The sequence below is a fragment of the Panthera onca genome, chromosome C1 (genome assembly GCF_046562875.1).
Source record: "Panthera onca isolate mPanOnc1 chromosome C1, mPanOnc1 haplotype 2, whole genome shotgun sequence".
NCBI lineage: Eukaryota > Metazoa > Chordata > Mammalia > Carnivora > Felidae > Panthera > Panthera onca.
This window is the reverse complement of record NC_138346.1, coordinates 104296931-104319987: the sequence shown is the minus strand read 5'-3', so window position 1 is coordinate 104319987 and position 23057 is coordinate 104296931. Positions and strand designations below refer to the sequence as shown.

General features: G+C 53.5%; 1 protein-coding gene across 3 annotated transcripts in view; it reads right to left on the bottom strand.

The window, feature by feature from the left end:
- GLI2 (GLI family zinc finger 2) overlaps positions 1-23057 on the bottom strand; it is a 257247-nt gene that overhangs the window by 49421 nt on the left and 184769 nt on the right. For all 3 annotated transcript variants that reach the window (XM_060625416.3, XM_060625418.3, XM_060625417.3), the window contains one exon: positions 13992-14097. In XM_060625416.3, the coding sequence (XP_060481399.3) occupies positions 13992-14097 (106 nt within the window). The remainder of the gene's footprint in view (positions 1-13991; positions 14098-23057) is intronic.

Sequence of the window (23057 nt, the reverse complement as noted above, 5' to 3'; positions counted from 1 at the left end):
TGTGAAAATCTGCATGTTCCCCTGCACCTGGGCTGCCCTCTGCCCATGTGGGGAAGCTCTATAAATCAGCAGAAAGGATAACTGTAAACAGGGCCTGGGACCACAGCATCCAGCCATTCAGTGATTTGTTCGTGGGTTCATGCGTTAGTCCCTCTGTCGGCCGATGTTCGCTGAGTGTGGGCCTCTGAGGGCACTGGCTGGGGAGCTGGGGGAACCGAGGAAGACTCGGCCAGCATCCCACACCGAGGAAACAAGAAACTTGCCTGACAAGTGCTGCACCAGGGGTGTCTGGTCAACTCTGACATTCCCAAGGTTCACCTTGAACCCATGCTTGCACAGATCTCAGCAGAGAAGTGTGAGTCCCCATGAGGCTATGTTGATGACCAGCCGTTAGGGTGATGAACCTGGGGATCCAGCCATGAGTTTGGGAAATTACAGCCCCCTAAGCCTGCAGTCTACTTCAGCGCCTTGACAGAATCACCACACTGGGACCTCTGGGGTCGCAGAGGAGAGTGGACACTAACTGTAGCCTACCAACAGTATACAAAGTACTGGAACAGAAAGAGGGTGGGAGGGAAAGAAGTTACTCATTCTGCTGGGGCCATCTGAGATGGCTTCCTGCAGGAGGTGGCACCTGAAACTGGGCCTCAATTCTTACAGAGAAACGGAAAGGAGGCAGTGAGTGGCGCAGACCTGGGGTTCCGAGGCAGGAGAATAACTGAACAAAGAGCAGGTCGTATCGGGAAATAGCTACCAGAGTCCCGGAGCTGAAAGTCAGACCACACAGCTGGGTGGGAGGAGAATGTGTGGGGAACCAGGAAGTGTGGTCGTTGGGAACCTGAGTTGGGTTCCCAAGTCAATCACCTGACTTGGGTTATAAAAGGAACTTCCCTTCGTGCAGACACCTCATCATGGGATTGAAAAGAACAAGCACAAACTGAGAGAGGATATTTGCAACACCGATAACTAATTATGCAATGAGTGGCCTTACTATATACAATGCTTATTCACATCAATATGAAAAAAGGCACCTCCATACAGAAATGAGCAAAACAGCTCAACAGGCACTTCACAAGAAGGAAACGTTATTGGCCGATAAACAGACGAAAGGATGCTCAGCTTCACCAGTAATAAGGAAAATAGAAAATCCAAATCACAGGAGACACCAAAATTGTGGCAAAAAAATTAAATGTTGCTGACATTACCCTGCTAACAAGGATGTGGAGCAAGCCGAGCTCTCAAACCCTGTTGGAGGCGAAACCTCCCAGAAAAAGTCTGGCAACATCCAGCGTTAACACGTGAACACCCCATGACTCAGCAATTTCATTCCCAGACACACATTTATTCTAAAGAACAGCCAGCCATACATGGGGCCCAGAGGATGGTACAGGCGCATTCACCGCGATGATGTTTGAAGTTGCAAAAACAAAGACACATCCCGGATGCCTGTCAATACAGACTGCTTCAGAGTCATGAGAATTCACCACCCAAGAGCTCCATGCATTAACGGGTGAATCTCTGGAACATAATTTGACCTGTGAAAGTAGGTTCCCAGCAAATACACTTGCAATGATTCTGTTTACATCAAGCATGCAAAGCAAAACTAAACGATGTGTTGTTAGGGGAATCAGACATAGAGTGGAACCATCATGGATGCAAGGGGATGATAAATCTGAGTGGTGGAAGTGAGGGTGCCTGGGTCAGGGCAGCGGAGGGGCACATAAGGACCTTAAAGGTGCTGGCGTGTCCCCAGTCCCTCGCCTGGGCAGGGAACGACATGTATGATATTCCTACTCTTTGTATCTTTTTTTTTTTCCCACAGAGAGAGCTGGGGGCTGGAAGGGCAGAGGGAGAGAGAGAGACAGAAAGAGACAGAAAGAGAGAGAGAGAGAGAGAGAGAGAGAGAGAGAGAGAATGTTAAGCAGGCTCCATGCTCAGTGTGGAGCCCGACACAAGGCTCCCTCCCATGACCCTGGGATCATGACCTGAGCTGAAATCAAGAGTCAGACACTCGACCGACTGAACCACCAAGGCACCCCTACTCTTTTATATCTTAACCATGCTTTTGCTTGTCCTTTTGTATGTCTTCAATATTTAATAAGTCTAAATCTTAAAGAGGATGGTTGGCTTCTGGTTAGAAGTTGGCTGAGCGGACGGGGGCTCTGTGGTGGGGAGCTGAGAGACCGCAGGGCTGGTCGTGAACTTGTGTGGGCTGCTGGGAAGCCTCTGGGGGCCCGGTGGTTGTCTCCCTGTCACCCAGTGGGCTCATCTTGGCTGCTCCGTCTGTCTACTGCCCAGGCTCCCTCCTGGCCCGCCCCAGCCCGTCCGACAGGCCTGCTCTGCGGCCGACGTACGTCTTCATACGCATGCGATCCATTCGACCCTCCACTCACCCTGTTCCCAGACCCGCACACTCCACCAGACCTAGCCAAGCCGCCGGCTTTCAGCTGTCACTCCCTACACAGAGCTGTAATAAAGAAATCACTGTTTTCAGCTGACAAAGAGCAGATTTCTTACTAAGTAAACACTCATGTTTTGGTAGGGAAATTAGGTTATAAAACTGCACCGACAAAGGAGGCCATACACATGGACTTGGTTAAGATCTAGCCACGCAGGCAACAGGGGTTAATTCGATTGCCCACCCTTTATCACATCCCCCCCCCCCCCCCCGTTCCCTTGGAACAGAAGGATAGGAAGGTTATCAGCTTTTTCAAACTTAAACACCAAAAAGATAAAAGACAAGAGGCAAGTATCAAGGAGACTTTTCGTAGCCAAGTGATGACTTAGACAGAGCTGGGGAGGGGGTGGCGGGAGAGGCCTTGGATTTGAGCCATGTGTGGGGGATGGGGGTGGGGCAGGAACACAGCTGGCCCCCGGGAAGAGGCCCGGATTAGGTCCTCTCCAGGTGACCTGTGCTGGTTAACCTCTGCGTATGTGAGGCCTTTGTCTGTAAGAACAGCCAGACTGAGCGCAGTCTGAGCGGAATCTTCCAGAACGTCACGGCTTTATGGGGACTGTCATACCACAGGGCAAATGCCAGGGGGCTAGAAGGGGAGCCGTGGGTGGAGGGCAAGAGGGTTTCATCACACTGCCCTAGGGGTCTAGGTTTAGGCCACGAGAAAAGTCCCTGATGGCGGGTGGCTTACACGCAGGGAACCTCCTCCACAGTGAGAATTCTTCAACTCTGGTCTGGCCTGCCAAAGTGGTGTGTGGAATTTCCTTTCCTGGATGCCTGTCAAAACTAGATGGATAATTCCAAATAGTTTAGATAAAAAGTCTTCTTAGAGGTGGGTGTGCTGCCGATTTTTACCCAATTTTGAGTCCATTAGTGTGTGCATTGAAAAGGCCACCTCTTTCATACTGGGATCTGTGTCTGCCTGGGAGTGGAGGCCCTCATTGGTACAGGGGCAACCCCAAGAAGGCCCTGGAGCCCCACGGCAGGCTGGGGCTAGGGCTGAGCTGGGGACAGACAGGCTGCCCATGCCTTCCTTCTGGTAAATGCTTTCCATTCCTGGTTTCTTGGTGTTCTGGGCTCCCACCCCCTTTCTAGTACATGACTCTGTAACTGCCCCATTTCTCCTCCTTCCCCTCCAAGACCATGAGATGCATATGGGCAGCAAGAGTGGGTCTCCTTGGGCCTGTATCCCCAACACCTGGCACAAGGCTGGCACTTCCTAGCCTTGGGTGGGTGACGTCAGATGAATGAGCGCTCAGACCTTCCCGCCCCCCTGAGTTAGGCAACAGCTAAACTCTACTTGCTTGGGCAGGGCGGGTCAAGTTCACATCTCAGAAATGCAGCTCCTGGCAGGAGAGAATGGGAGAAAAGGCTCCCACCGTGCCCAGTGTACCTCTTCTTCTCCATGGGCACCAGGACGAGTAAGTGACACAGCAATGCTGGCCACAGTGCTGGACACTCAGAGAGCAGTGGGACTCAGGGGCAGGGCACTGCTCACGAGTCCCCCCAACTGTGGTTGACCAAGGCCAGCAGGAGTGACCTCCAGGAAAGCCAGCAGCAATGAGCTAGGCTGAATGAATGCATTCTGGGCACTGGCATCAGCTTCCACCCAGAGTGGGCAACCCGACCATGTGCCCTGGGAGAGGATCCCACCTCAAAGGCCAATCTATCCCACAAACTGAAATTTTACTCCTAGTGGGGCACCCGGGTGGCTCAATCAGTTAAGTGTCCGACTTCGGCTCAGGTGGTGATCTCACAATTTGTGGTTTCGAGCCCTGAGTCGGGCTCTGTGCTGACAGCTCAGAGCCTGGAGCTTGGAGGCTGCTTCAGATTCTGTGTCTCCCTCTCTCTCTGCCTCTTCCCTGTGAGCGCATGCTCTCCCTCTCAAAAAAAAAAAAAAAAAAAAAAATTAAAAAAATTTTTTATTCCTACTGATTAATTCCTTTGGGTTGACTATTGTTCTGTTCCCATCTTTGCCAGCAGGGATAACCCACCGTAGCCCTAAGACCTGCAACGAGATGTTACTTCCTCTCCAAGGACAATCCTGGGATAGAGAAAGGCTCAGGATGGAGAGTCAGATCTCACATACCAGCTGAATGATCTTGGAGAGCTCTTATATTCTGGGATCTGTTTTTCTGCTCCACCAAATGGGGAGACTATCACTCACCTTACAAGGTGTTGGGGGTACTGGATATGATAACATCTGCCCAGCACCCAGTAGAATACCTGGGATGAAATGTGGCTTTACTTCCGGCATCAGCACGAGGGTGAAAAGGGCAAATCATTGTCCGGAGCTCACGATGTACCAGGGGCTGTTCTATGTGCTTTACGTACACCCACCCACCTAATCCTCAAGCCCACCCCATGGGATGCTGTTGTATCCCCATTTTATTTATTTATTTATTTATTTACTTATTTATTTATTTATCGAGATGGAGTGAGCGTGGGGGAGGGGCAGAGACAGAAGGAGACAGAAACCGAAGCAAGCTCTAGGCTGTTAGCACAGGGCCCGACGTGGGGCTCTCACGAGCTGTGAGATCATGACCTAAGCCGAAGTCGGAGGCTTAACAGACTGAGCCATCCAGGGGTCCCTGGATCCCCACTTTAGAGATGGGGAAACCAAGGCTCACAGAGTTAAACAGCCAGACCAAAGACATAAAGGGTATAAGTGGCATAGGCAGGATTTGAACCCTGGCCCCACCCCATCCTGCGCAAATCCTGGGGGTGTAGGGTGTGCAATGCTCAAGAGGATGGTGGCCCAGTGGGACAGGAGAACCAGAAAGACCACCTCTCAACCCTGCAGGACTTTCCCACCAGGAAGCCCTTCCCTATGCCTGCTTTGCATATGCCTTCCCCCAGTGCAGACCCACCTCCTTTCTGCACATCAAGATGCCTTTCACTCCCGGGCCCCTCCTGCCCTGGGCTGACCGCACAGGCTCTCTCCAAAGCCCAGAGCCAGGCAGCTCCTCTTCTGCGAGGGGCCAGCGTTCAGCAAAGATCAAAGAGCAGGCTGGCTTATCAGACACGCTCCTCATTAAACTTTTACAGGCCAGATTCCATTATAAATGAGCTGTCTGTCCCACACCGCAGAGCCCGTTCCTGGAGCTGGGAATCTGAAGCTCTCAGAGCCGGGAGAGTCTTTAGCAGAAAGGTCCATGCAGAGAGGGGGCCTCTAGGGTCAAACTGCCCGGGTTCCAGTCCTAGCTTTGCTACTTACTAGGAGGATGTCACTAGAGAAAGTGGTCAACCTCACTGTGCCTCAGTTTCTCCACTTAGCAAGCAAATGTGACAATGTTGCTTTCCTTGTAGGGAGCAGGTGACAGTTAAATCCAGAGGGCTGGACCCTGCACCTCAGTCAGCCTGCCCCCAGTGACCTGCTGCTCAGAGGGGTCTCTAAGGGTCACTCACATCACCTTGAGCCAAGGCTCCACACTTATTAGCCACTCGGCCCTCAGATAGCCATGAGGGGAGGCCAGCTCCACAGTTGTCTGGGCTCTGCGTCTACCTGCCATCCCATTGCTCTGAGGAGGAAGTGGTTGGTTACAGTGGGTTTTAAGGAGCGCTCCCTAGAGATAAAAGGACAACTTGGACCCCAGTGAAGAGGAGGATGAGGCCTCTGGTGGGCAACTGTGGATGCACCCAGCATCTCAGCCCGGAAGCCAGGCAGATATGCCCTCCCAAAGTCTCTTCCTTGCTTCCACGAATCTCTGAAAAGAAGTGTGCACATTTGCTGAGGGAAGAGAACGTTCCTTGCGAAACACAAAGCCAGTCCTCTGTGAACCGTGAACCTGGTGAACCGTGAACCAACCAGAAAATATTACTGCCTCGAGGCGGGCTGAGGACAGGGCTGTCAGGGGCCCCAAACAAAGCAGGTGTGCATGTTTATTAATCTCACGACGAGCTGGTGCAGTCTTTATGGAACACTGACCTTGGAAAAAGCCATCTTCAAATCCCTCCAGAATAGAAAGTTCAGGAGCTCGGCCAACAACAGCAAAGCAACTACGTTGTGAAGTACACCAACAGAGGGGCTTAAACATCCCCATTAATATGCAGGCACCAGGACGAGGTGGGTTCAGACATCCTTAACAGCTCTCTCAGGGGGTCTCTGGATAATTTGCACGTGTGACAAAGTGTGCAGATGATGGTGGAAGGCACAGGCCCTTGCACCCACCAGCTGGCGTTTCCTCTTTTCTCAAACTACCTGGGCCCTCATGCTGACTTCACATGAATTGATAGCTAAAGCCCCAGAGCCATCTGTCCCTAGCAAGACCGCCGCCCTCCTCTCTCCTTGTCTATACAGGTGGCCTTGGGCCATGACCGCTGGAACCCTGCTCACCAACTACAGCTCAGGATCAAGTGGCCCTGATGGCAGTGACTAGTGGTGGTCAGCTCTAGAACCTAGGCCGGTGCTGCAGGTTCAGCCATCACCACGGATGTCAAAGGTCAGGTATGGAATCAGGCACGAGGAGAGAGAAAGGGACCGTCCTTCTCATGGTTGGGAAGATGTAGCTGCCCTCGTTCCAGAAGCTCACCCCCTTCTGCAAGCCGAGAATGTGGACAGATTTAGGTCAACTTATGGGGACTGCATCTGTGAATGGGTGATAAAAAGGAACCGGGGGATTTTTAACATCTCGTACTTTGGACCCGTTATCACTGAGAGGGAAAGGCCTACAGCCTGCTGATTCTAGGACTCTGGAAAGCCAACACACAGCCCTGGGACTGTTTTCTTGGGTATAAAATAAGCAGAGTGGCTCGCGGCGGTCCCCAAGTGCTGGCCTGTGGGTGTCTGTAAACAGATTCCCGGTCCCCATTTTAGCCCAAAAGAACCAGAACTTCTAGGCTTGGGCTTAAGAATGTGCATCTTTAAGACAGACCCGAGTTCAGATTCGCAGCCAGGTTTGAGAACTGCGGGATGAGATGGTCTCTGCGTACCCTCCTGGGCTGGAAGCAGCTGGAATCGGTCCTCTCTGACGCCCCATGGCTGGGCTGGGATGAGAAGGACCCCATAAGCCACACGGGGAGTGGAAGGTTGACCCCTTCCACGACAGGGCACGGGTTGATCCTGGCCCACTGATTCCCACACTCCTGCTTGTGTGACTGCTTACACGGGGCAAATGGGGAGCTCCAGCTGGGGGCCCTGCATGCCATGCCTCAGCCTCTGTCCCCACTACGCCTAGCAAGCCTGTTTCCAAGGGCAAGGGCCAGGAGGGGATCCAAAGAGCACCCCCCCCCACCCCCCGTTTCCCACCAGCAGTCACAAGGCTATGGAAAGTCTACAGGAAATGTTTGCCCCCACTGATTGGCCGGCCTTTTCTTCTTGCTCTCGAGAATGGACTCTCAGGCACTCAGGATCATATTCCCAAGGGGAAGTCAGGGGGAGGTCACAAGAGAACCCCACCTGACCAGCAGAAACAACCCCCCTGCCCATTTATCTCTGCACCACTTGTGGTTTATACAGATAAGACATGTTGCCCCAAGGGGCACCTGGGTGGCTCAGTCCGTTAAGCTTTCAACTTAGGCTCAAGTCCTGATCTCACAGTTTGTGAATTCGAGCCCTGCTTTGGGCTCTGTGCTGACAGCTCAGAGCCTGGAGCCTGCTTCAGATGCTGTGTCTCCCTCTCTCTTTGCCCCTCCCCCACTCATGCTCTGTCTCTCTCTGTCTCAAGAGTAAATAAACATAAAAAGAAGAAAAGAAAAGAAATGCTGCCCACAGAGTCCACTGACAGTGCCAGGTACTCTTCTAGAACCACTTGAGCATTAGGGAGCTGTGCAAGTCCTGCTGTGGGTTTGCACCTCCAGGGGACAGGGAACGTTGGCTGTGTCAGGGTGGGGGGCAGGCATCGAGGAGGAGGCCGTCCAGCTGGGCTGTGCGGGCTGGGTTTCCACACACTGAACCCTATACCCCACTCTCCCCTCTGTAGCCGCCTGTTGGAGTGGAGGACAGTCAGCCTGGACCCTGCTCCTCATCTGCCTGGGACACGATGACAGGCTCTGGCAGGTCCCTTTGCAGGGTTCCCCCACTTCTCCTCTCCATCCCCTAGCTGCTCCTACAGGCACCCTGGAAATAAATCTGACCCTTCCCTCTCACTCCTGGCTGCCAAGGGGATAAAGTCCAAAGACTTTCAACTGGGAGAAAAAAAGGCCCACGCCTCCCCATCCCCAGTGGTACTTCTTCAGTCCTATTTTCCACCTTCTTATGTCACGGCCACCAGACAGAATCCTCTTTGAAGGTCATGTCATGGCCTACCTCCACCACAAGGTCCCTCGGCCTGCAATGACACCCCCCGCCCTCCAATAAGCAAACGGACATAGCAACTGTGAGAATATTCACCGTTAACATCCACTGAATGCCTGTTTCACTTATATGACCCCATTTCATTCTCAAAACAACTCCTCAGGTGGGGCAAGTGCTATTATTATGGCCTATTACAGAAGGAGAAACTCAGGTTAATCCATTCGGATTGGTCGGCTGAGTTCAGCGCTGGGGTTCAAGGCCAGGTGGGCTGGCAGGGTCGGTGGCAGAGCACTTCCCTGGTCTAGCGGGAGGACGTTCGGCGCACGCGGTGGAGCACTGTCCCCGGGGCGCGTGCGCCCGAGGCGCCCAATCACCGGACTGTGGGGCCCAGGACAGCCAATGGGCAGCGGCCCCGGCGCGGAGCCGTAGGCGGAGGCCCCCACCCAGCAGACAAGAGACGACACCGCACCTCATTTGCTGCGCAACGTTTGTGTAATTAGACACATTTAGCGCCGCAGAGGCGGCGTGGGCTACCGCAGGGGCTTGATGGATCGGGCGCTCCCGCAGGCTCCAACCGCATTAATCACAGAAGCCAGAGCCACCGGGGCCATTTTTTTCGTGTAGGCTTCGTCCTGTTTCCCACCTGAGGCACCGGTGGGGGAGAGGGAAGGGGTGGACTTCCCAGGGCCCCAGGCCAGCCCTAAAGTACTGGCCAGTGTCCCCGTGTGGCCGGGTGGGGACCGACCGTCCCGAGGATTATGTGGAGCCCTCGAAAGCGCATCCTGGCAGGGCACGGGGCTTTGGGAACACAGCGCTTCTGCCCGTCACTGGGGTGGTAACCAGGAGAGCCCCTCCCTAGCTGGGGAAGGGGGACAGCATGCCCACCTCGCAGGGCCGACTGGCAAGAAGTCGATGCCCCCCTCTGAAGCTCACCAGCTGCATCTCACAGGGCAGTGGGGAAGGTGAAACCGATATAGCATACCTGACTCCCTCCCTGGCAGACCCTGGCCTCCCGGAGGCCCTGCACACACGGCTGACGCCTTTTGTTATATTCTCCTGGGTGATGCCATACTGGCCACGGGGGTTTGGGGATCCAAATAAGCCCAAGAGACATTCAGGCCCTAATCCCTGGCATCTGTGACTGTGACCTTCTAGGGGAAAAAAGGACTTTGCAGATGTTATAGAATTAAGGATCTTGAGACAGGAAGATTATCTTGGATTACCTGGGGGGGGGACCCTAAAAGCCCTCACTGGCATCTTTATAAGAGAGGCAGAGAGAGAAGAGTATTATAGAAGAGGAAGAGAATGTGAGGACAGAAGCAGGGGAGAAAAGGCAATGTGACAAGAGGCAAGGGTCACCGGCTAAGGATCACGGGGAGCCTTCAGAAACTATGAAAGTCAAGAAGCTAGATTCTCCTCTGGAGTCTCCAGAAGGAACCAGCCCTACCAATACCTTGATTTACTTTAGACTTCTGGCCTCCAGAACTATCTGAGAATAAGTTAGTATCGTGTTGTGCCACTGGGTAAACTGTTATAGCAGCAACAGGAGACTAATTCACTGCCCCTCAGGTATCAAGTCTGGTGAAAGAGTCATCTGGGCCAGTGAGTGACAAGGCCATTTCCACAGGCCCACTGACCTGGCCAGACCTCCCCAGCTGCCTGCCACTAAGGCTTTCTGCTTCTACCGGTGTCCTGCCCATGCCGCGCCCTTCACTGGCCGGGAAGGAAGCAGGCCCAGAGAGGGGACAGGACTTGTGTCCAACCCAAGGCTGGTGAATGACAAAGCCTGGAGAAGACTCAGGGACCATCTCTTAGATCTCCATCAGCCCCAGGGGGACAGCACTGAGGGCTCCCTCAGGGCTCCCTCATTCAGTGACGGGAGGCCCATAGAAGCATCGCTTGGGGGCATGTTAAACCCAAACATGAGCCCTACCCCAGTCTCTGACTCAGCAGTCTGGCCTAGGGCCTGAGAATCCGTATCCCTAACAGAGGATGCTGATGCTGCGGGTCCAGAGGTTTGGGGAACCACTGACTGAGGGGGTGGTGCCCTATCAAAGGGCTCTATGTGCTTTCAAGAAGGAATCCGCTGGGCCTGTCCAGGAGACCAGTGCTTATCTATGTGCTCCCAGGAGAGAGCCCAGCGTGCAGCTGAGGGCCTGGGGTCAGGAGGTTGTAATTAGATTTCTAACTCTCCCACTCCCTAAGTGGGTGACCCTGGTGATTAGTTATTTAACCTCTCTGTGCTGCCTCAGTTTCTTCTGTAAAATGGGATGGTATGAAATGCCTGTCTTACAGGGCTGTTGAGAGGATTAAGAGAGATGAGAACATGAAATATTTATAACAGAGCCTGTTTAGTAGGTCGGAATTATTATGAGAAATGCCAGTCGTCAATGGTGGGGTCTTATTATAGCTCTGCTGTGGTCGCCAGGTTTGTGCGGACATGTGAGCCAAGATAGTCACCTCACGGTGCTGCAATCCTGCGTGGGCTGTGCCTCTAAGGAGCCACCGGCACCACCCATGTCTCTGACCAGCACCGGGTCCCTTGCAGGGGACACTTCCCTGTGGGTCTGCTTTCCGAGGATCTGTGTCACTGAACGAGCCCCAGTATTTCTCAAGAGCAGAAAGTCAGCAACTCCAATCCCCTCCCAAATAGGGACTCAGCTTCCTTGATTCTCCTTCGGTTCTCAGATGCTATCGACTGAGCAATTTTCAGGTGATTCACTAGCTCCAAATGTGTGCATCCCCCATAAGCTAGCCGCCAGAGCTGTAGTCTCAGCCCCTGCGGCTGGAGGGGCTGGGAGGTGGGCAGAGGGCTGCAAGGGCCCCATCACCTACCAGCTGGACCAGCAGCAGGCCCTAGTCAAGTGAGAACCGGCGACACGCGCTGCCACGAAATGAGAAATTTCCAGTATTTGAAAGACCCGGGAGACGACTCTAGGGGACTCCCAAAGTCCAAATCTGTGGTCGCTGCAACCACACAAAAATAGTGACCACAACAGAATATACCTCAGAGTAACACGACTATCCAGGCATTTATTTGGTGTAAGTAAATAGCCAAAGAAAGAAAGACACAGGGGAGAAGGGACTATTTCTTACAGGAGAATTCCAGGTGATAAATGTGGAAGGAATGATGGAAATAGAAAATCACCATTTGGCAAACACTAGTAATTAGTTTCTGTTGAGAACTGTCCATGGATGTTAAAGTTAGTGGGTGAAGATATGATGAGACACAGGATATTTACATATTATCCAAGCATCACCCGCCCAAGATACTTATTACTTACAAAAGGACCAGCTTTAAAGTAGAGAAACCCAGCAGACCTCACGTTAACTAAGTGATCTCCAGTGATGAGAAAAATTAACATCTCCCGTGACGAGAAGTATTGCCATCATGTGCATGGCATGATGTACTAGGAAGGAGCACCGAACCACTTTTAAGGTATTATACCCCAAAATGCTTATTCTGGATTTTTTTTAAGTTTATTTATTCATTTTTGAGAGAGACAAAGAAAGCATGAGCTCAGGAGGGGCAGAGAGAGAGAGGGAGAGAGAGAATCCCAAGCAGGCTCTACAATGTCAGCACAAAGCCTGATGCCCAGCTCAAACTCACGGAACCGTGAGATCATGACCTGAGCTGAAACCAAGAGTCGGATGCTTAACCGACTGAGCCACCCAAGTGCCCCTATTCTGAATTTAATCATGAGGCAACTTTCATGCAAGTGTCCCAAATTGAGGACATCTGCGCATTTTGTACTGGCCTGTCCTCTTCGAGAGGGTCAAGGTCATGAAAGACAAGAGAAACTAAGCTACTATCTCAGATTGAAGGAGGTTTGACTGCTAAATGCAAAGGCTGGATCCTGAACGGAAAAAAAAAAAGAAATTAGTAGGGAAACTGAGGAAATGTGGGTAAGATTTACAAGTTAGTCAATGACACTGTATCAGTCTTTTTGGTCACGTAAGATGTGAACAGTGGAGGGGATAATGGAAATCTTTGTACTATTTTTGCAACTGTTTTAACATGTTTGAAATTATTTCAAAGTAAAAGATACATTAAAGAAAAGAAAAGTCCCAGATTGGCTCTGCCTTGGGGAGGCAACAATGGGTGCCCAGAAACAGGAGCCGCCTGAGGGCTGGGACCTTCTTAGTCTCCAGCCTCCTGATCAGGTACAGTGCTTGCTTTGAAGGTGGGGCGGGCTCAGCAAGAGTTCACTGACTTCACTCAGACAGGAGCTGGGAGAGGCAGGAAGTAGGGTTTGTCTTCAGTGGGTGGGTGGGTGGGTGGGTGGGGAGTGCTCTCACTCAGCAAACATTGATCAAGCACCTGTTACGTATAGGCCACTGGCAATGGGACAATGAGACAGAAGCTCAGAGCCTGCTGGGGGCAGGGGTAGGTGTGAAAACAGATGATCCCGGGGGAAGGGCCCCCACTCAGTGTGGGGGATCCCAGAGCCCCAGGAGGAGGGCGCATTCCGGGCATGGGGAACTGTGGCAGGGCTGTGTGTCCTAGGACTGTGAACATCGACTTGGCATGGACGGGTGAGGTAGCTGGGTCTAGAGGGGCCCCGGGGCCAGTTGGCCCTTTGCAATAGGCTCCCTCCAAGACAGGTGTGAGGAGCAGCAGAGATGTGGGGGTAGGGAGAAGGTTCCAGCCTCTCCTCTGAAAGCAGAATGGATGCGGCAGCACCGGGCTGAGTCTTTGAGTCGCAAAGACCAAGAAAACTTGGTGGCTTCGAAGACTCAGGTAGGAATAAAGAGGGGCAGGATTAGGTTTAGCGAGACGGCACTGGGTGAGGCCCCTTCTACCGGGGATCTCAGAGCAGGGAGAGGGAACAGGCCCCAAAATATAACACGGAGCTTGTCCTTATCATCAGGGTGACTCTATAATATTCTAAACTGAGACGTGTAAAAAAGGGTGCTATGAAGTATTATCCTATGACAACATATAACTAAGGTCCTGGTACTTATGAAGGACCTCTGGCCTGGAGGGGGTTCCCACTGCGCGGGTGCACACAGAGCCTCAAGGTGCTATGGGTACACCGGGACAGCCTGCAGCCTTGGAGGTGGTGACATGTGAGCCAAGCGGGGCTTCCTTCTCAGGGAACCAGAGGGATCCCACCAACACATGTGCGCGGGGTCCCGGCTCATCGCCCTCCCGGGTGGCAGAGGTGACCATCAGCTCAGGACAGTGCAGATCAGGAAATCCAGAAAGACAGACGGAGGCATGACAGGTGGCTGAGGCTGCTGGCCTCCGGGGTGACAGGTGACAACATGCTGGGGTGGAGGGTGGAGGGCAGAACTTACCCGTGCACGCCGTGGACAGAGTGGGGCTCATAATGGTACCTTCCCTCCTGGTGTCTCATGTCAATCGGTAAGGGAGCATGAAACGGTGGCAAAAGGTGTTGTGGCACTGTGGAGTGGGAGAGAGAAACAGTCCTTCAAAAACTTTTCCCCTCCCTCAAACAGCAATTTTCAAAGGGCTTTAAAGCTCAATGAATTTCAGAGCAAGAGTAGCCAGGACAGGGGGCTCCGCGGTGCCCTGGCTATCACACACCCACAGAGGGGGATGAATAAATAATCAAAGTCAGCCCGAGAATCCTACATCTTTCACATAAAAGATCCCCAACCGCGCTCTTGACAAAGACAAGCAGCTAAGCGCTCTTTGAACTCGGGGAGATTAAGGCTCAGCCACAAATCAGGGCTGACAGAGCCGACGGGCTGCTGCCCATCTCGGCCTCGGCTGCGTGTGGCTCCGGCAGCCCCGGGTGACGGCATCCGGATGCTGCAGTCACCCTGGCTGGAAATGTTTACCTAGAACCATCTGTGAAGCCGGGGCCCCGCTCCCGGCTGCAGCCAGCCTCAGGAAGGCGCAATCCCACCGAGCCGCCTCCCCCGTCCTGCTGGCGGCAAAGAGTGGACACCTACGTGGGCCTGTTAATTCTCCAGCTCTTCGTATTAATTACTGACCCCAAGTGAGCTGGTGGGTGCCTCCAAGACGCAAACACCAACACGTGAACATCGCTTCCAGGGTTGTGTCTGCACTTGGCCTGCCCTCAACAAATCATCATGATAATTGTAGGATGCTCTTTGCTTACTTAAAAAAAAAAAAAAATTCCTGGGTACCCTGGAGGCAAACATAATTATAGGCTTTAGGAAAACAAGCCTCTTTAAAAAGTAGGTAGACCGGGAAAAGGGCTAAGAAGGGGAGATTTCTCAGTCAGTTCTTAGGCTGAAGGCCATGGGCTAGTGAGAGTGTTGAGTCTGGATCGCCGAATCTATGCAAGAAATGGGGACGGGTTTGTTTTATACGCGTACAAGCCAGATGACTGCCCAGCCCACGGTAATGAATATATATGCATAACTCTGCTAACAGTTTCTGTGCAAATGCATTCTGGTACTGTACTATAAGCACTATGAGTTCTCTTTTCGTGGTGGTCAAGCATATGTAACATAATATTTACCCTTTGACCCATTTTTACGTGTCCAGCTCAGTGGCATTCATACATTCAAATTGTTGGACGCCCACCATCCATTTCCAGAACATTTCCATCTTCCCCAGCGGAGACCCTGTTCCCATTAAAGACTAACTCACCATTCTCCCTCCCCGCCAGCCCCTGGCAGCCATCTTCTCCTTCCCGTCTCTATGATCTGACTACTCCACATGCCTCATAGGAGTGGAAGGAATCCTACAGCATGTGTCCTTTTCTGTCTGGCTTAGGTCACTTAGTATAATGTCCTCAAGGTTCCTCTGGTGTAGCAGGTGTCAGGATTTCCTTTTTCAGGGCTGAATGCTATTCCATCGCATGGATGTACCCCATGTGGTTGTCATTCATTTGTTGATGGATGTTGGGTTGAACACCATGAATTCTTTTCTTTAAGATTTTCTTTTAATTTTTAAGTAATCTCTACACCCAGTGTTGGGGCTCGAACTCACAACCGTGAGATCAAGAGTTGTGTGCTCTACCGCCTAAGCCAGCCAGGCACCCCACGAACACCATGAATTCCTAAAAGAAAACTTCTCTCCTGAAATTTTAACCTGAATTTTTACATAATCAAATTTATCCTCATCATCCCCCAATCCTGACACCTTTCATGGGGACTGGGAACAAAGAAAGCAAATCTTCTCACCCTGATTAAATCAATTTGCCAAACACAGACTCCACAAATCTTGGCCTCAGAGGGGACATGGCCATCAGACAGGACACCAGACGTGGGGTCCCATCCCTCTGGGTCGGGCCCTCACTTCCGGGGCTGGAGATTGCTGGAGCGACCATGCTGTTCCCTTAGGCCAGTCCACGTCCCCTGAGAGGTGAGGCTGGACCCCGGGTGTGACTCTGGTGGCAGTAACAGGATGCCAGAGCCCCTGGGAGTCAGAGATCCAGAGCGCAAACCAGGTGCTCACCAGCTGCGTGATATCAAGCGAGCTTCTCTCCTTCTCTGAGTCACCATTTGTTCATCTGAGAATGGGTAACAGTAACCTCCTTTATGGTTGCTATGAACATAAAAGGTTCCTGCAGGGGCAGTGCTTAGCCCTGTGCCTGTGCATACAGGAAACACTCCATAAATGATACTACTGCCGATGACAATTCTCACTAACATTTGGAGCCCCACAGTCCCTGATCCACTATGAACACACTATTTTACTAGCTGTGAAGCGTCGGACAGGTTGCTCAGAGCTCCCCGCAAACCTGGGGAGGGCGGAGGGGTCAGTGCCGGCCTGCTTACAGACTGGGAGATCAGACAGCCTTCCCTGAACCCCCAGGGACCCGGAACACGGAAGCCGTGTTCGCTTCCCCGGATGTTCAGGAAAGGGCCTTTTGCTTTTTGTAAGTTTCTTTATTTTAAATGTGGCCAGGCAGACCAGAGTATAGTATTGATAATAAAATAAAAGTACATTGCTCCTGTGTGTTTCTGAATGTTTCCCTGCATACCCAAAAGCCCCCTGAGGCAGCCAGGATAGGCTGCTATGCCCATTTCACAGATGTGGAAATGGGAGGCAAGGGGTCACTTCCGCTCAAAGTCACAAGGATAGTAAACAACAGAACCCGGAAAAGAATCCAAGGCAGCTGGACAGCTGGTCGAGGGCTTTTCCCTCTGCTCAGACACAATGAATGGCCAGAGGCAGTTGCTGGGTGGGAGGGTGATCCCGGGGCTTCTCCTGGTCCCACCTTGAGTACATATTATATTTAACAAATGCTCATGCAGCACTGGGCCCTGCTCTCAGTACTTTGCAGATACCAATTCCTGGTCTTCACTGTACCCCAGGCTGTATTTACCCCAGAATCTCCAGTCTTCCCACCGGCCACCCCCTCCACCCCCACCCTGCAAAACCCGGGTGTGCTCCTTTCCTCCCTCATCCTGCCACCTGCAGAAGCAGAAGGCGGTCCCCTAATGCTCTCAGAGCCCAGACCTTCCCCTCCACCTCACCATCTAGGAGTGTTCTGCTCAGGGTTAATGCAACTTCACCCGGGTCTAAAGAGCTATAAAATCTGCAGAAATGAAGTGCTCATAGTAGTTTACCAGGTGAACATGAAATGGAGGTGGGGCCAAGGCTGAAGCCAGCTGCTGTGTGTGTGTGTGTGTGTGTGTGTGTGTGTGTGTGTGTGTGATGGGAAGGAGGACCCTGGGGCTTCTGGGAAGAGACATAAGACACAGAGCTCTGCTGCAGCTGGGGCTGCTCTCTTTCTGCCCGATCACTGGGGTGCAGGCTGTGGAGGTTTACGGCGGGACGTGGCTTTCTCTTAAATCGGGACTGCGGGCCAGGCCATGGGACATTGGGGAAATCGTGTCTCCTCTCTGGGCATTACGGTTCCCATTTGTACAGTAGGAATTAGATGGGTTAAGTTCCTTCCTACCAGGACAATCCTGCTGTTTGTGAACCCAGAGTAAGAGCCATGCTTGTCCCAACCAGTGACACATTGAGGCTTGAGGAGGGATCCCTGAGCAGGACACAGAAGGAGCTCGGGGTACAGACACTGCTTCATTGCTGTGGCCCTATCCATACAACTCACTATTAGGGACCAGTGACCCTTCGAGAGGCACTCAGCCCACCAGCCCCGGGTCCAGTCACCTGAGCCCACGGGTAGGACCACTGCCCCAGCCAGCTGTCTCTGGGGCCAGCTGTGCACACGAGGCAACCCACGGGATGAAGGCTGATCCAGCCCATCTGAGGTCTCAGGACCCTTTCAGACCGGCATGGACTGTCCCCATGCGCCCCTCATTCAGAAGTGAAGGCTTTGCTCAGAGCCCCTCACCCGGGCTGCAGGAGAAATTCCATTCTGGACTCGGGAGAAATCACTCGGGCCAGAGGCCGTGAGCAGCACCCAAGGAACACGAAGACACACGCAGAGAGTGAGAGCTGCCTCCGAGGGACATACTGAACGAGATCCTTCCACATTGTTTTCATTGTGGGCACTTTTTTTAACTTAAAAAAAAAAATCCAAACTAAACCATGTCCTTCCGGTGGGGAGACACACACACACACACACACACACACACACACACACACACACCACACCATATGTCATTTCAAAGACATGGCTCTCTTTTTAAGTTTCTGGGGAAGAAACTCGAAGATTGAATTTTCTACGGCTCACCCCACCCTGTCTGAAGAAAACGCACATTTGTTTTTGATCCTACACGGAAAGACGGCCAGTCTGGGAAGCTGCGACGGTGGTGTGAGGGCTTTTATACCGAAACCCAGAATTTTTCTGTGCTGAGGTCTAAAAGCCAAGTGCTGCTCGGCCGGTGGTCCTGGGGGTGAAGGTTGTCTTGCGTCGGCAGTGTCCTTGGTCTAATGCAAGGGGGCAAAGAGGACCCTCCTCTGCGAGCCCAGCTCTAGTTGAAGCCCCATTAGTTGTGACTCTGGTGCATTTCTGCCAGCGAGGACGGGGCAGGTCAGCAGAGGGTTCAGACACAGAATCAGGAAAACTGGGTCATCGAAACATGACCGGGCAGCTGCACCAGCAGCTGGAGGAATTCTCCTCGGATGAAGTCATCTGTTGCTATATCACGGAGGTGCTGCCCTGAGGACTGAGCTCAGAGAGGGCCAGAGAGGCTGGCCCAGAGCTGGAGGGGCTGGAGAGGAGAAAGCAGCCATCTTCCAGAACAGACTGGATGTGTTAGGGGCCCCCAGCTCCCTGGACTGTCCACTCCCTAGGGATTAGCACGGTCTTCACTTACTGTGGTCATTTCCATTAAGATCACGGAGGCAATTAGCTCGGAGAATGTGGGCTGGGCTACCCTGGGCCTGGGACCAGGGAAGCAAAGGGTTTCTGTGAGAGGAGCTGCATTGCCCTGGCACTGACCGAGGGGAGGAGCCAGCAGGTGTCTCTGGAAGGAGGCCTGGTCCTAGCACAATGCAGGTCTGAGTTACAATGAGGGAGAAATGCATCTCAGTGCGGTCCCTGGGGCCCTGAGCGGGAGGCCAGGGGCCAAGGCAGGGTGTGAGTCCCCATATCTTGCTTGGGCAGCTGGCCCATGCCCCAAGGTCGCCGTGCTGGCCAGGGCTGTGGCTGCATCACAGACACTTGATGGGTCCCAGGTGGCCTCTAATAAGCCGAAATGGAAGCATTCCAATTTGGCATGGCTCTAGGGGGCCGAGAAAGGGCTTCCTGGCCTCCAAATTTCTCTTGCCCTATGGGGGACTCTGCTTGGGATTCCCTGGGAAAGACTAACAGATCATGTTCCTTCTCCTTACAATTCCTCGAATCTTGAGTAACACCCACTGGAACGGTTTCACTACTTTTCTTAAAAGCACACAGACCTTGGGAAAGTCACGGAAACAAACTCACACTAATGTGCAGATGATTTACCAGGTCACTTTCCCCTTAACAGAAGGAGCCAGGCAGGAAGAGACACCCCGTGTCTTTGGAGCAGGAAGGTGCTCATGTGGAGGAAAGCGAAATCGGCAGACGAGCAGGCTTGAAGTCCAGCACAGTGCACTTTACGCTCAGATTGAAAGCCGGATCGCTCCAGAGCTGCACGTCAGTCAAATGACAGTCTCAAGGGGGGGTGGGGGGGGGTGGGGTGAAATGTCCCTGTGGCCTAAGGAGCTTGGGATACTAGGGCAAGAGGCACATGAGCCATAGATCCAGACGGTCTTGGGTGTGAGGCCCGGTTTTGTCATTTGCTAGCAAGTGACAGGCACCCTGGGCCTCAGTGTCTTCACCTGTAAAGCGGGAACGGCACCCACCCCGGCTGTTGCACAGCACGTCTGCGGAGTCTGGCACACTGCCAAAACTCAGTAAGCGGCTGTGCCCTCCCTCATCACTGTGAGTCTCAGCGGAGATGTGAGCAAGGGCCCCGATCCTTGCTGTAAGGGACACTGAGATGCACGAGGCAGGAACTCAGAAGCGGCATCCACTGCTCCACGTGCATTTCAGGCAACTTGGTGCTCCCTGACTCACTGCGTTATGCAGGGGGGCCGGGCAGAAAGGATGGGTCATGGACTTCGGAGCAGGAAAGGCGTCCCACATGTGGATCCCTGCTGACTGCACCCCATTCCCACACGGTCCATCTGTACGAGCCTCACAGTGGCTACTCCAAACCGCACTGTGCCCCACCGATGCTGTCCCTAGTGTCTGTGCCTGTGCTGGCAAAACGAAAACCCAAACCCAAACCAAAACAACAGGTGAGGGGACTTGCACGTGGGCTGACCCGTTCAGCGAACATCACTGGGAAATGTGCCTTTGGCTGCATCACCCTGTGCGGCAGCGGTAACGCAGCTCCGGGGAAGCCCAAAGCAGAGGACGGTGTGATCGCGTCCCAGGCAGGTGACATCTCCCATGTGCTGAAGGGCGGCGTTTCCAAGGACGGGACCCCTTTGATGATGCAACTTTCGTAAACCAAACCCACCTCTCCCCTCTGGGAAGCCGGGGTGGGGGGGCATTGATGGCCTGGACAAGCGAGCCTTCGGGGAGGTCCCTCGCATCGCAATAGAGGGAGGATGCTATTCGTGATTCCACTCTGAAGGCCAATCTTGGTCAGTTGAATTGTTTAACCCTTCAGCGAACAGGAATGGGAAAGACGCTCTACCAAATGAAAACAGATAAATTGTGTGGGGAAGGGACGGTGTTCGGCACCTTTATTTTCTGTGCAGATGGCTCCGGAAGACTGGCCAGCCCTTCAGCAGATGCTGGGCACTAGCTCGCTGCCTGTCCGGGTATGATCTACATTTTAGCCAGTGAAGCTGCGCTCATCGCAAGGCCTCTGTGTTCTCTCCCGCTCCTGTGGAGACCCCAGGCCCACTTCTCAGGGATGCTGGAGCCAAAGTCTTCCCAGAAGATACCAGAAATGATGGCACCAACTCCGGAGAAGAGATGGAATGTTCCTTCTCTTAGCGGCGTGTGTTTGGCCTAGGGTTGCAGTTCAGACCCCTCTGTTCAGACCCCTCTGATATGGCCTTGACCTGCACAGGTTTCGAGCCCCAGCGGGTGCAGCTCTTCAGCCTTCTCCAGAATCCCTAGGGAAGCTGCCCACCGCCCAGGGCAGGCTCTCAGTCCCGAGCTTACATAGCCCAGAGGATGGAGACAAAAGTTACGCTGGTGACCCACCAGCCCACCTAAGGTCCGCCCCACAAAGGCAGTGTAGGAGGACCCTGCAGGAGTGTTCCTGAGACCCCAGAGAACAAGCACAATTCCTGCTATAGGGAATGCACCCAAGGTACTCTGTGGGGGCCATCTGCAAAGCTGGGAGCTTGACCCCACGTGGTGCAGCAGGCTCCATGCGTGTCCTCGGAGCCGGGGACAGGAGATTTCTGTGACACCCAGAGCAGCCAGGATGCCTCCCTGGAGGAGGCGGTTTTGGAGCTGGGCCCTAGCGGCCAAGACTGGGGGAGCTGGGAGGAAGGGCGAGGAAGATGGGTTTCCCAGGCTCAGAGGCAGTGTGGACAGAGTCCAGAGGACTCAATCGTACCAGGGCACAGAGCTGTGCCAAACGCGAATCTTAGCCAAGCCATGCGACCTCTCCTGTGTATACAGGATTAGGAACGCCTCTTTCTGAGGTCCTCCCGGGGACTAAATGATGCGTTACACAGAACAAGAGGCACGCTATAGAGCTACGAGGAACCAACATGAGTGCTTCTCAGACCCAAGAATCACCTGTAGGGTTTGTTCAAATACCGTTGGGGGGGCTTCATCCCCAGAGCTCCGGCCTCAGAGGGGCTGGGAGGGCCTGAGAATCTGCATTTATAACAAGTGCCCAGGCGCGGCTCACAAAGCTAGTCGGGGACCGCGCTTGAAAAACCACTGGCCTATGTTAACCATTTGTACCTCCAGAGTTCCCACTTGCACCGGCAAGTAAGAGGTTATTTCTCGTATCCGTGCCTGCTATGCATTGTACCAGCTGGTGAACGTCCGCATGTGCAGAGGCCTAGCGTGACTGACGACTGAGACGGCCCTGTGTGTGATGGGCAAACCCCGGTGACCCCCATGCCGTCCCATTTACCAGCAGCGGCTGCAAAGGGCCCGAGCATCACGAGGGAGGCAGCCCGGCGTCTGCTTTTCCACGCTGAGACAGTGAAGGTGCACGGGGGGCTGGGAGGAGCCACGGGACCTGGCACGCGTACGTCCCGGTCTTCGCTTGGGGTGGCCTCAGGTCACTTGGAAACTTGCACAGTTTCGAAGGCCAACCCTTCAGACGTGTGGACTCAGATGGCCAAGTCCTCTCCCAGCGGGAATGAGGTAGCGGCCAAAGCCGCGGAGGTAGGGGGCCTGAAACCGTAGCGGAGTCCAGGGTGAAGCCTCATTCTCAGCGGCCGGGCAAGTCCACTTCCGGGACGTATGCAAACGGCGCTGTTATTCCCAATAATAAGAGCCGGGACAGGCTACTTGCAGGGGCCCCTCCTGATGCCCAGGCACCACCCTACAGGAAGCACTTAATAAGAATAATAATATCCTGAATGGCAGTCCACAGCATGCAATTAAAAAGCGGTTCTGTCTCACTGAGGGGGAAGGGGTGGGGGGGAAGAGTTAAAATGAGACAGGAAATTCCAACACCACAAGCTGGCTGGTGTCCGGCAGGCTGAGGCCCCACCGCTCACGCAGTCAGACCTGCCCCCACACAGAGCTTGACAGGATCCGGGCCGGGGCCGGACCCACCGGTGCACACCGCCCACCCCCGAGCCGCGGGCTGGCCTTTCCAAGAAGGTGTTGCTTGACAGAATGTGACAAAATAGCTGCTGGCAAGAGGGAAAGTGCTGGGCCAGGGCCAGGCCAGGCCACCCCACGCAGGGCAGTGCCCGGAGGCCGCTCTCAAGGGCGGGGTGGGCAGGTGCTAGGGGAGAGGCACACTCCAAGGGCTGGAGGTGTGCTTGACCAAATGCCATGGGGCCCTCATGGCACGGGAGCCCGGGCTGTCATGGGATCTGGC